At 39.4% G+C, this 14,039-nt stretch overlaps 1 protein-coding gene across 1 annotated transcript in view; it reads left to right on the top strand.

Annotated features, from left to right (window-relative positions):
• The window catches only part of LOC103366354 (coiled-coil domain-containing protein 102A-like), a gene marked incomplete at its 3' end in the record, with an annotated part of 50,937 nt that extends 37,581 nt beyond the window's left edge, over positions 1–13,356 (top strand). The window contains exons 4-6 of the mRNA XM_008294053.1: positions 4,441–4,691; positions 6,125–6,233; positions 13,210–13,356. Coding sequence (XP_008292275.1) covers positions 4,441–4,691; positions 6,125–6,233; positions 13,210–13,356 — 507 coding nt within the window. The remainder of the gene's footprint in view (positions 1–4,440; positions 4,692–6,124; positions 6,234–13,209) is intronic.
• Positions 13,357–14,039: the final 683 nt, after the last annotated feature.

Genomic DNA, 14,039 nt, shown 5'->3' with positions numbered 1-14,039 from the left:
ATATGTGACGCAGAGGGAGCCTGGCCAAGTATCCATGTGTGATGAGTGAGGAGTGAGAACGTGTTGCCCCAATCTGCTTCCAACCTGGCAATTGTTGCTGGGTACCCAAGGAAGTTTGGCTGAGCAGTGGCTATTTCTGGCATCTTTTTTCAGAGTTAAGGGCTGACTTTGACATATGCTTTTGCTAATGCTAACATGCCTATAACTACTATAACTACAACACTGCAATAATTTAAGTAATATTCTATGCAACTTGGTAGTTTCAGTAAACATATATATATTCATCACACTGTCTGATTTATTGTCACCTTTTGCCAGCCCTTTAGCACTCTGGTTTGCTGCACATACCTTCTACATGCCCTAAACCTACTGCTTCATGGTTGTCTTTTGTGTCCTGACCTGACTCAGGCAGCATGACAAAAGAGTGAGGCGTGGGGTGAAGATCGATAAATAACAAATTCATCTTACCAAAGCAACATAAATTTAGCAAAACAAATGACAAATGTCATGGCATGTTGCAATCAGAGTAATTAGTAGTGAGGATGCATGTGTGTGTGGATCAGTTAAGTTCTGGTGGTAGATATGTTGATTTCACTAAGTTTAAAAAAAAAAAAATGCCAAGGAGAGGAGAGCTCTTCTCAGACAAAGGAAGGGCAGGACTTTATAGTAGAGAAACACCATGTCCAGGTGTCTCCAGGTATCCTGTTGGTCTGCTATCAACACCGACTGCAGTAAAGAAAAATAACTTTTTCTAAGTTTCTAAAGACCTTCGGTTTTTGTTCATTAAGCTTGAATTTGACTTGACCATTGAAAAATGTATTGTCACGACAGGCTACAATTAAATAATTTTGTTGCAGCGTAGGTTTGAGTGCATTTAATTTTGTACGAACACCTGATTTCTCTTTCTCTAGCTGTCCTTCTGTCTCTCTCTTTCTTTCTGCACCAGTTCACTCGGCTGGTATTGTTTCCATGAATGAGTGTAATACCAGCAAGTGCAATAATAATTAGATATGGAAATACATAAATTTGTAATATTTTATGTGCAGTCAGAGTATATACGTTGTAATCAAGATTCATTATTTCTCTTTTATTCATATCAGTCTTAATGAAATCTGGGACCTTGCCCTGCTTAGTTCTCCCTCTATGTGTCAGGATTTATCCAGGAGCTGACAATGTAACTCTTTTCCTTTGTTCTGTTTTGTAATACAGGTCCCATTTTTAACATCTATTGCCATAAATGGGATACAACCTGTAGTAGTAAATCCAGTGGAGGCTCACTTCTTTAAAGATGTTCGGCTCTATAGTGTCAGACATGAGTAGTAGTGGTCCCACTACCAGCTGTCAGCAGTCGCTATAGTCATACTAACACTGGCCCTCTTGTCACATTTGATAGCACTGCTTTGACATCCTGTGTTCATCACTTACTCTGGATCTTACTGGACTTCCAGCATGTGTTTTTTTAGCAGTGGGGGGGTTCCTCTGTGTTTCAGCAATTGTAATCTGTTTCACTGCACACATACATGCAAATAGACCTATGTATACACAGATGCATAATGAACATGTGCTGTATTCTCCTGATGAAGGCATCTGTGTTAAAATAGGTGTGGCGAAAGATCCCTCATGTTTCCTATCAGACACTCATCTTGATTAAGCAGTGTTTCATGATAACATACACAGAGATACATTTGGCCTGTAGAGTTCCAAGTCAGCCATGATTATGTTTCTGTCAGTGGTGGCAGCAGAGGTGGTCTCGGAACGGTGGCTAGCTGTTTCTCACACACAACACAGTGCCGTTTCCTGTCTCCCTCCATTGTTCTGCTTCTAACAGGCACTGAGTACTTCCACATGTGGAACAGTGTGGTTCATTTTACAGACATCTGTTGCACACCAGGTCCCTCTGTTGGGAATTGCCTGTAATGACGGCATAACATCTCTGTTTTCCATTTGGCACATCTCGACTTTATATATTGCAAATGGTAAAGGATGTAGTTTAGTATTACTATGATACCGTAGTGTTAAAGATACCTAATAATCACAAAAATTTGGATGGCTAAATGTTTTCATTCATTTTATTATTGATGCCCAGCATGCTTTAGGCCAACAGCCTGATCATGTCCATCAGTGTCATACTGTGAATATCTTCTTCGACCTTTCTCTGTCCACCTGTTAACAAGCCAATGCTGTGAGCGGTTTTGGTCTGGTGTTTGTGGACAGCTGATGTTGCCTCTCTCTGGTTTTCATTTATCTTTGTCCTAGGTATTTTACTGATGTTGTGCTCCCCACAGTACAGGTTGCCGCAGGTCCTCTTAGTCCTGAGAAACAAAAACCCAACCAAGTCTGATTGTGTCAGGTTGGCTTCTAACATATTTCAATTGGTCTGAGATTTGTGTGTCAGTACGTCAGACGTCATATTTATTGAAGGAAGCATTATCTTCCAGAAATCAGCAGCCTTTGAGGAAAACAAAAAGTGTGTTGTTAAATTGTCATTGTCAAGTGATTTATTGGACTTTGAATCACAAATATGAAATAGTTCAGAATCTTTTGTCTATTTATAGCAAAATATTAAATTAAAATTTATCAATAGTGTTGTATATGTATTTTCTTTATTAAATGTTCGATCATCATGCTACTACCAAACTTAGTGTTCATATTCAGATTTGTGTCCGTCAAATTTTGGATAGAAACATCACCAGTTTTTCACTTTTGGTTCTCAGATGTAAACCAGGCCAGCCACAGTTCATCTGCTTCGTTTAAGGTGCTGCTTAAGAACTGATGCTGAACTGGTTTGACACATTTTGCTTGCTTCTAGAAAGTAATTAGGCATGTCAGAAAGGGGTTTCTGCTGTTGAGCTAAGTATGTAAGCTCAACAAAACAGCAGTGATTAAATGAAAAAATGTAGAAAAAAAAAAAAAGATTGTGGGAGGTTTTTTTCTGAAGTGATATAAATTTTTGCTGTATGGTGGTTCATCCAGCACTTAAATCCAGACTGAAATATCTTACAAACTATAAGAAGGATTGCCATGTAATTTTCACATTAATTTTCTCCAGAAAATGTATCCCACAGATTTTGGCAATTTCCCTACCTTTTCATTTATGCAACCAGCAGACACACACACACACACACGGTGCTACCAAACACTGAATGCTTAGGACTTTGTTATTCCCATAACTTTTCAGTACATTACTCTGTGAACAATTACCTGTAAAACTCATGACATTCTCACTAGAATGGCATTACTTTTTATAGAGACTCAAAAGCAGCATGATGAATATCTTTGAGAAATATGCAGAGTTATGACGCCTGTGGGAGACAGAGCACTAATATTTTACTTCTGGCAGATGCTGTGAAAGATAAAGGGTGGAGAAACATTCAAAGTTTTACTGTTTTAGTGCCAAAGCAGACAGATTTACTATGTTGGGAGGAGGAAAAGCTCTACATATCCAGTTTAATTTCTGTTAAAGCCATTAAATAAAATGAGATGAGATGAAATGAAAATGTTTGGTTATGAGAAACTACTCCAAGTTCTGCTGTGAGAGCACGTTGGCAGCAACTCAGATAATCGGTTGAATGAAACAGTATGATTTGCATCTTTGCTAGGGTGGAACACAGGGTGGAGTGGAAAATAGTGACAGAAGAGCAAAATATTGCGAAAGAGTCCTGGAACCCTGACAACCCCCTTCACAAAAAGGGCAGCTTTGCTTTGCATGAATACATACAAGAGGTGTGGGCAGTTTGTGTTGGGACTGACAATGAAAGGAAGCCTGAAACCCTGCTAATGTTTGTCGAGAGTCATGGAATGGAGGATAAATGTTTCTCAAGCGGGGACATGCAGTTGGAAACTGCTGATAAATACAGCTGAGAGTGAAAACTTCACCCACAGACCCTCATTGTTTATCCACATTGACTGTACATGTCTCTTTGTGTCAAAAACTGCTGGAAATCTTTGGCAGGAGTTTGGAACAAACAGATTAAATAAAGTCACACAAACTTTCAAAACATTAGACATTGTTGGATATGTGGATATGCAAAACTTACTTTGATTGCTTTGACATCAGAGTAATGACCCATACATAACCATCTTTATTGCAGTGAGACAATGAATTTCACGGGATTTGAACCATTCCATATATTAGCTTTTCCAAGGCATCGTACATTAAGGTCTTGCTTATTTTCCTATTTGAATTGTCTCTCCTCTTTTATTTGCTCATTGTTCAATATTTATGTAACTATCACCACTTTAGGTGCCAAGATGTGCCTATATTTCAAAGCAGAAACTGTTAAATCAAATGATTAAAAGATTCTCGTCTTGTCCTTGTTTTGTTGTTGTTGCGTCATCAGCATATCTGGTCTTCAGTAATATTCCAGTGTACAGAATTTCCTTTTGATGAGCAAAGCAGTCTCATTTTCTCTTCCTTGTCTTTTTCTTCTGCTCTGTCAGGACCTGGAGCTGCTAGAATCCGTCCTGCGTTCCAGGACCCCAGGCACAGACACTCAAGAGAGCTGGGACAGTCGCAGTGGTAGTGGTGGTGTTAACCCAGCTGGCTCTCGCTCATCCACTGCTATGAGCCGGCAGGAACGAAGCAGACAACTGTGGGAAGACATGAGCACGGTGGAAGAAGACTCCAGCAAACTCAATGCCCTGCAGCTTCGCCTGGATGAGTCCCAGAAAGTCCTGCTGAAAGAAAGAGAGTAAGAGTCACAAAATCCCAAACTGTCTGTAGTACAGTCTGAAGGAACTTGTAACTTCTTTTAGAGGATTCTGTTTACTTTTTATTCTGCCACATTTTATGGGAAAACAGTACTTGCTTCTTTTGGTAAAACAGTCTAACATAAAGTTACTGGTTATTCTGCAAATCTGTAATTTACTAATAAAACCTGTTATAGGTCATGTAAAATGCAATATATTCTGACAATTTAAACCACCCAACAGTGTGTTAATAGTTGAAATTAGCTTCACCGCTACCTGCTATAATGTTAAACTGCTGTTTTCCGTCCCAGGCATTGGTAAAAATGACTCAACATCTAATAGCATGAAAAATTATGTAAATCTGCGTGATAAGTAGTTTTACTTTGAAGAACATATTACTAACACTCCACCAAATTTGCACATAATTTTTTGCACTTCTTTACCTCCTACATGGTGGCAACTTTTTTACCTTTCACAGCACCAAAGGCCCGAAACACATCCTTAACTTTTTTATATTCTTAGTGTGAAAATGAGACATTTGAGTTAAAATGTGTTTTTCAATTGCTGTCATTATGCAGTGTGATGTAGTACAATCATAAAGGAAGACTCTGTGGTGACCAGTGACTTTCTTTTCTTTTGAAGTTCAAAGTTCTTACCCTCTAAAGTACAAACAGGTTCTGGGAAATTTTTGCCATAAACTTATTTTTCTTTACTGTGGGCTCATTTTTCACTGCAATATAAAGTCATGTACCTCTAGTGAACAGCACAACCATTGCTAGACATAAAGAGAACTCAATGTCTATTTTTTTTTTTGTAAAATAAAGTGATAATGTTTTTAATTGTAGAAAAGAAAAGGCAGACGTGAATTTCTAAATATTTATTTTACAAAAAAAAAAAAAAGTTAAACCTGGAATTAACATGTAGATTATTTTTATAAGTGCCCACTAGTGTCACCAGTACTGAAAACTGGTGACTGTACGTGCTACATGCAATTTATTACTTACATTTTTTATTTGTTTCCACACTCGTCTCATATGTGCTATGTGTAAACACAATCTGCAGCTCACCCCACTTCAGCCAAAAAGTTCCTGAATTTTTGTCATGTCACAGTTTGTTGCCTTATGGTTCACCAAGTAGCACAGAAATTTTATTTTTATTTTTTTTACAGATGAGTATTTTGAGGACCATCAGAAAGTTGAAAATCCAATCATCTGTTTTCGCAATTTCTGGCTCTGATAAATGGTGTAATATTGGTATTTTACAGGACAATACAATATGCCTTCCCACCCTGTTGCCAGGTTTTGGGGGTTAAAAGAGTTAATGTGGAAATGTAAAATGTGAAAATTCAATTTTTCTGAATCACATAACCCACCCAGGCATCAAAGCAGTAAGTCTGAGTGTTGAAAATCACTAATACGTGTTGTGTCTTTTCTAGAGACAAGCTTGCTCTGAGTAAGAGCATTGAGAGGCTGGAGGCCGAACTCAGTCAATGGAAACTTAAATATGAAGAGCTCAGCAAAAGCAAACAGGAGGCCCTCAAACAGGTGAGACACCCTCTTAGTTATGCATTCTCACATGCTGCATCAGCCTATCTGTATGGGTCTCTTGTTTTAGTGAATGCATCTGGTCACCATGGTTGCATGACAGTCAAGGTTCTACTTTGTGTCTTGACAAAAGGTTCACATACAACTTAAATCAGTAGTGTCTGATGACGTAAGTGTGCTTTCAAGTTTATAGTAATAGACAAGTGGAAATTGTCCAATCGTGGGCAGGGACTGCATGTACTTTAACTAGAGAAACAGGCTAATATATGAGAAAGGTGTTTGGGCCTTAGCTCTGACAATGGTACATTAGTTGGTCAGCCCACCACCGATCCAGTCTGAAATAACTCAGTATTGATTGCATTACCATGACATTTGGGAGAGGCATTCATTCTCAGATGCTATATTGTAGTGGACATTTGTCATCCTGAGTAAAATTTCTCAAAAACTTTTAGGCAGACTGCCATAACAGTCAGTTCAGACGTTTACGTTCCCTTTCAGGATGAAATGTTCTAACGTTTCTGTACTGACTTTGCTAATACTTCAGTATTATTTGTAATTTCAGCTGCGTTTGGTGTCCAGCGTGAAATGGTAAACGTTAGCTTATTATTGCTCTAAAGTAAGACAGTGAATGTTAGCAATATACCTACTCAGCATTATGTAATAGCATACCGACAGTGACGAGCTGAATGCAGTTAGCCCAAATAATTGCTGTGTGTCAGTTCAGACTCAGACCTAGCATGGCTGCCATTATATGACTTTCTCGTTTGTTCGAAAGATGCATTCCATACATGCAGAGTAGATCAGTGTTTACATATTCCACACATGCACATTCACTTGGACCCATACTTGCAAATGCAGAAAGTATAAGGCCTGTGTTGAGGCCAACCCTGCATTTTGCGTCACATAAATTTTGTCATCCACTGAAGCCCACAAAAGGTCTGTGTAACCCTTGTGCATGCAGGCAAAAATGTGTGATCATGTGGACTGACTGCACTGTAAGCATGCTGACTGCACAGGCACCAGGAATACAAATGCCACTTTAAATAAGTGCTTATGAGGAGAGCCTGCATGAAGAGATTCTGTCATCCACACCCTTATAAATCATCATTAACAGAGTTGTAATAGTAGTCGCTGCTGGTCTTTGATTTCTACACGCTTTCAGTCAGAGCCCAAACAAAGGAGTGTCACAGAGTATCAAAGACCAAGCTCAGACAGGATACAACAGACCAGGATTACAGATTTAAGTTGCTTTTTGCTTGTGTAAAGGATTTAATGTTGTGTTAAGTAAGCAGTGTATTTCTGGAGTTTCATTTGTTATTTTATTTAACTCAAAGAAATGTGCAGGGAACTGGATGAGGGAATTGAGAAGGGATAGGGTGGTTGGACGGTAATAGGACTAAATTGGGGATAACGACTAAGGCAACTAGTCATGGTAGCACAAGACAGGCTTTAGCGACCTCCGGAGGGGAACTAAGTACTGCTAAACGGGAAATTAGACTACAGAAGAAAGTCTGAAATGACAACGTCAACAGAGGTGGACAAAGTGAGCCAACTAACTCGGAGTCTACAAAAATGATCCAGTTTTAGGTAGTACTGAGTAGGGCAGGGTGATATGGCCAAAAATATTTATCACGATACAAATGAGAAAATTTGCGATAACGATATAACTGACGATATAGTTGACGCTAGACAGAATACTTAAAAACTGCACAACTTCATTGGTGCAAATTCTTTTTAAAAAAGTGGGCGGGACGCACAGGCAGTACTTGGCTTCTCATGCCAGTTTAGGATAGCGGTCACAGTTGGTGGTGGTGGTGGCGGTGGTGACGGTGGTGGCGGGCGACTATCCGGATCTCAAAATGCTATGCGGATGCCACCACAACGACTGAATATTCCGATATGCAGGTCCAGCCTGACTGTGTCAGTCGATGCACTGCATTCGCCCTCCTCCTCGGTCGCCACCATGCTTCTCGCTCTATGTGCATTAGACCGGACGAAAACAACGGCACTGCACATGCATGTTTCACTTAAATTTTATTGCGATATTTCAATTTCATATTATCCCCTAACATTACACTGGTATTACAAAGCATGGTATGATATGGCCCAGCCCTAGTACTGAGTACCACCAGAATATATCAGAGGAAGGGGATTATTGACCAAAACCGAGTACTTCAGGGCAAGGCACAGTAGGGGATTTACAGATAGAGTAAACTACCACACACTGTATACACAAGAACGCGTAACCTGAAGTACAAAGCACGCTACTACGACACGCCAACGTGGCAACACAGAAAAGACCCAGAACACAAACACACATTTTCTATCATTAATACTAACAGGAATACAAGCTCGAGAACGAGCTACTCTACTTAGCTGGCAGTGGGAAGAGGAAGAGTGATCAGGGAGTCAGTGGGCGGAGGAGGGCAGCGTGATGTGGCTCAGTAAGGTTCTTGACTCATGGCTGGCTTCGAGTGAAGAGGGGATCGATGCGGAGGGCACGGCCATATAGGCGTACTACAAACAAATCATTAACCTTCTGTTATGTCCTGTAAAAAGGGCAGAGTCCCAGCCTTCCAGAAACATCCACGGGAGCCTATTGTAATTTTCTTTCTCCTTTTTATTTCCAACATGAGAGGCAATGCAACTGTCTGCAGGCGGACGCGTATCTATTGAAGTATGAATCGAACCATGTCTGCTCTTTAAAGTCTGCTGACTTCAAAGTCTGCATCAGTCTGTGCACATAGATTTTGAAATCGTAAGTCATAATTAATAAATCATGAACTGGCCTCACGTGGGTAAACTTTGTCCATATACATTTATATATAAAATAAATACATTTGTATGCTATGAACATTTTGTAATCTCCTCAAGAATCTTCTGTACAGCCACACAGAGACTAAAGAGCAGTAGTGTGTAGAACCAGGCACCACAGGCCAAGCACTGCATAAATCGTAGGACAGGCAAAGAATGCGTAAAAATGTTCATATTTATTATTCACAGTGCATATCATAAAATCACCATCTTATTCTTCCAAAAGGGGTCTAATCATATATACTATTAATACCTAAAGATACCTGTGAGCCAGAGGTGAAAATCACTGCATGCTTGAAACTCCACTGCACATCAAAATGACACCACAATCATTTCACACGTGATTTTAAGCATCACACATAAGTCGGGCCTCAGTACTTCCAGCGATTGAAGACTGATAGTTACCCACCATGGATCAAAAACAGAGAGCTGAATAAAACAAACAAAACAAGTAACAAAAATGAAAGGAGTTAGTCCAGTCTCATACGATGCACCCCCAGATCTTTTCATCTACGGGCCCTGTAAGGCAGAGTGGACTAACTACAACAAATCCTACAAACAAAACCAAAAAAAGGACAGCATAAGACAAACACAATGAACAGTCACTGTAAAACACAAACAATAGAAACACAATTCATGATTTAAATGAATAATTAAACATACCCAGAGCAGAATAAAACAAATTTTTAATAAACATTCTTTGAAAGCGCAAATCTGCTACACCGGTATCTCACAGGAAGATATTTATTCAAAATCTAAAGAGAGAGCACTGACAGTATTATGTAAAGCAGAACTGTCACATGGTAGATTTCCTGTGAGTAGTGACCAATAGCTTCATTACAGAGGTTTCATTACCCTGGGTAGCTTTACTCCCATTGTTAGCGGTTGAGTTTCAGAGGAATCAAAAGCAGTTTGTTAATTTGTGGTACCCAAAGTTTGCAAAATTTTTAAAAGTATGTGGAACTGTCTACCGTAAATTCCGGACTATTGAGCACACCTGAAGATAAGCTGCACCCACTAACCTTAAAAAGAAAACACATTTTGTACATATATAGGCCACACTTGTCTATAAGCCGCAGGTGTCCACGTTGTAACATGAGATATTTACAAAGAAAGATGCTACACAGAAAGATTTTTTAAACTTTTAATAAAATACGTACCAGTAACATACACAAATACGTACCGTAAATGTTTTTTTCTGAGCAGTGCCTGTAACACAGCTGGTTAAGAAAATTAAAAATACAGTAGCCTACCAGGAAAAGTCATATCTTCATCTTCCTCCTGCGTACTAAAACCACTAAAGTCATCTTCTTCAGTGTAGGAATCGAACAGCCTCAGAATTACTTCGTCACACACTTCCTCAGTCTCTCTTGCGTTGTCGCGCTCAATGTCACTTTCGTCTCGAGGCAAATTTGTAAAACTCATAGTGATCCATAAATTAGCCGCATCATTGTTTGAGCCGCAGTGTTCAAAGCATGTGAAAAAAATAGCAGCGTGTAGTCCGGAATTTACGGTAATCAGCCTTAATCAGAGAACAGAGAATCTGCAACAGAGCTCAGTCAGCCTAAATCAGATGTTTATATAACACAGAGTACAACTCTGGCCATATGCTATGTCACTCAGTGCTTTTGTTTGTGATTTGTGGAAAAAGGCACTGAAACCTTTGATGTTGGACGGAAATGGTTTTCATCCATCAGCAGCTGAACTTTGGTTTGATTCTTTTTTCTTTTTTTTTTTTTCAGATTTTAGTGCTTGCATGTCTCAGCCTAAAACTGTAGCTGGCAGCAGGGAGGCAGCTTATTCAACCCAGAAGGCTGTCTGTCAGCCTCCTTTTCTCTGCTTCAAGAATGATACAGCACAGAAAGACATGATCCAGCTTTCCATGGGTCTGTGAGGATCACTGAATCCATTGTTGGATTGATGGCAGGTTGATGTCTGAGAACTTTCAATCAAACCTAACTGCAAATTCTCATCTTTTACTTTAGCTTTAGTTAAATTAAGTGCAACCAACTGGTTATTAAAGTGATTTGATTTTCTATTTGCTTTATTGAGTTACCAGTATTTGATACAGTCAAATTTAGAGTGTATTAGAGATTATGGCTCATTATCAAAAAGTTTCAACTTATGTTCCACAGCTAAATGTGATCATCATTAATAGCACAGTCTGTGTAAAAGTATGCAGGTTTGCTGTTGAGGGACATACACTGTGTTGGATTTGCTGTAGGAATTTCAACCCTTTCAATCTTCCAGTGAGGTAGAGGTGGTGTGAGGAGTGGTGGTTGCAGCATACATTTCATTCATTTGGATTTGGATAAGTACAACAAACCAAACCGAGTTAGAAAGCAATATAATCAATACAATATGCAACACATTATTCAAGACATGTTTAAAACCAATAGTGCAGCATATATGTATATATATGTGTGTGTGTGTGTGTGGGCAGCTGTGGCTCAGGTGGGAGAGCGGGTGGTCCACTGATTGCAAGGTTAGTGGTTTGCTCCCCCGCCCCTCCACATGTCGAAGTGTCCTTGGGCAAGACACTGAACTCCAAGTTGCCCCTGATGGCAGACAGGCACCTTGCAGCTCTGCAGCCATCAATGTGTGAATGTGTGTGTGAATGGCTAAATGAGAAACCCATTGTAAAGCGCTTTAAGTACCACTAAGTTAGAAAGGCATCATAGAAGTGCAGATCATAGTATAGCTAACATATATTTAGGCTAAGGCATAATGCATAAGCATAAAGTAAAAAAGAATAAATATGAAATAGTTGTTTAATGTGTCATGGACATTCAACTGACCAGCCCACATGAACTTTATAAGATGAAAAAAAACATACCAGTAATTGCAATAGTGAAACATTTGTCAACAACAAAGCCCTCTGTTCTTTGTCTACAGCTGGTATTTTATCGTAACATAATATGAAACTATAGTGTGAAAGCACTGGTAAGGTGGGGAGTTGCAGCTGATCGTTTAGCTGTTCAGTCTCACCACTCTCATGGTACATAACCTGCTCAGTAGCAACAACAGACAATTAATTAGTGAACTGCACAAAATATCAAGTAGTCTGGGGATGTCTACAAATAATGTCCAAAGTCAAGATGTTTGTAGATGTTTGTGGTAAGTTCAGACATGTCTAATGCATGTGAGATAATGGACTACAACAGAATATAATAGCATGCAGAAAGATATTACAATGAATGCAGGGTAGTATAATGCATCTGTGTCTGGTGATACATTATTATAAAAATCTGTGACATAACATACATAGACATATGAAATATGAAACATGTGTCCCGTCTTTTCATTTTCTGTTTGCTTTTGTTGTAGTCTTTGGTATCTGCCTTTTAGAGATGGAGAGAGGAAGAGGAGATCATCATAAATCTTCTTAATATCTCAATGCACCACTACGTTTTCGGGGTGTTAGACAAACAAAGCAGTGCATCCCAAGAGTAGAGCTCAGGCATAAGCCCATAAAGCTGCACTGAAACATGGCTAATGACAGTGTTACACCACTCGGGGGCAGTCCAGGCCTGCAGAGAGGAGAGTGTTAAGGAAGAGATGCATGCAGTAAACACACGTCTCATGGAAAAACTCACTGGGTGACAAAATCAGTCTGCTTAAGCCAGCAAAGGGAAAGAAAGGAGGGGTAGGTGGGTCAGAAGATATGAGAAATTTGTAGATGGTGATGGTGGATGTTTTAAAGATAAGCAGGAAAGAAGGGATTTAGATGAAAGCAGGATACTGTGAAGTGCTGAAGATTGAGAGGAGGCAGATGAGACACAGGTAGAAATGCAATGATCAGATAAGAATGAGGAGGGATTAAGAGGTATGGTGAAGGAGATTGGGTCACTCTTACCTACATGCTTGTTGTTTCAGATGCCTCGAGATCACAGGAGGTGTTTGATCCAGAAATGGCTTTTTTGTCCTTCAAAGTGATCGATAACACCAAATGTCAAGCTCTTTAAAGTGTAGCTGTTGTTAGGACATCAAGTGATCAAATTTTGTATGTTTATTGCACCCATTAAAGTATAACTTATTTCTTAGTAAATGTTATTTTTTTCCTGTATCCTTTTTTTTAAAATCAGAAACACTAAACATAAAAGACATTGAGAAAACCCAGGCCTTTCACGTTTTGTCTCCCCCTCTCTCTGACACCATTTAGCTGAACCTGCTGAAAGAGATGCACCAGGATGAACTCGGCCGCATTTCTGAAGATTTGGAGGATGAACTGGGAGCTCGAACTAGTATGGACAAGAAACTAGCTGAACTTCGAGCTGAGGTGAGGAGGCAGGAGAGCAGAGAAAGAGGTGTAGGAGGAACTAATAGTTAACAGCATCACTGACGAAGAAGGAACAGCATTGTGGAGTGATGAAAGGAGGGTGCACAGGTATAGACAAAATGTCCGTTTCAGTATTCAGTATTCATTCCCCCTGTTTATACTGACTACAGGTAGAAACCATGAAATATAACAGAGATGACAATCCACAGTCTACGTTACGTGCAAAATACCTTTCAAAGTTCTGATCTGAATCTAACATGAAGTTCAGCAGGCTGCTTTATATCAATTCCTTTGCGTATCCTTGAGTTTCCTCTTTGTTTCCATTCAATGTTTGTGCCAGTTTGTTGTGGACTTATTGTAACAGAACGAGAGAATTTTGTGCAAACACATTACATGAAGTCACCGTAAAAATCCCAATTACTTTCTGTAAAGCATTGCGATGCTGCTGATAGTAACACTTAGTTTATGTTTTACAATAAGTATATTTTGATACAAGAGCCTTGACTATGAAACATGCTGTAGTTGTATACACATCCATACTGCAGGCTTTGTGCTCCCTGTAAGTTCACAGGACATGAGAATAAAAATTGCTTATCTCTACTACATTACATTACAAGCCTCAGCTTTGCCCAGACTAAAACTTTTCATTAATTTACATCACCTCTGCATGGATCAATCTTTTAGTTCTTTTTGCTCACAAGGCCAAAACTTGG

This window comes from Stegastes partitus, unplaced genomic scaffold (assembly GCF_000690725.1).
Source record: "Stegastes partitus isolate 25-593 unplaced genomic scaffold, Stegastes_partitus-1.0.2 Scaffold933, whole genome shotgun sequence".
In the NCBI taxonomy this organism is placed as follows: domain Eukaryota; kingdom Metazoa; phylum Chordata; class Actinopteri; family Pomacentridae; genus Stegastes; species Stegastes partitus.
The sequence above is the reverse complement of the archived record's forward strand: the minus strand, read 5'-3'. Positions and strand labels throughout refer to the sequence as shown.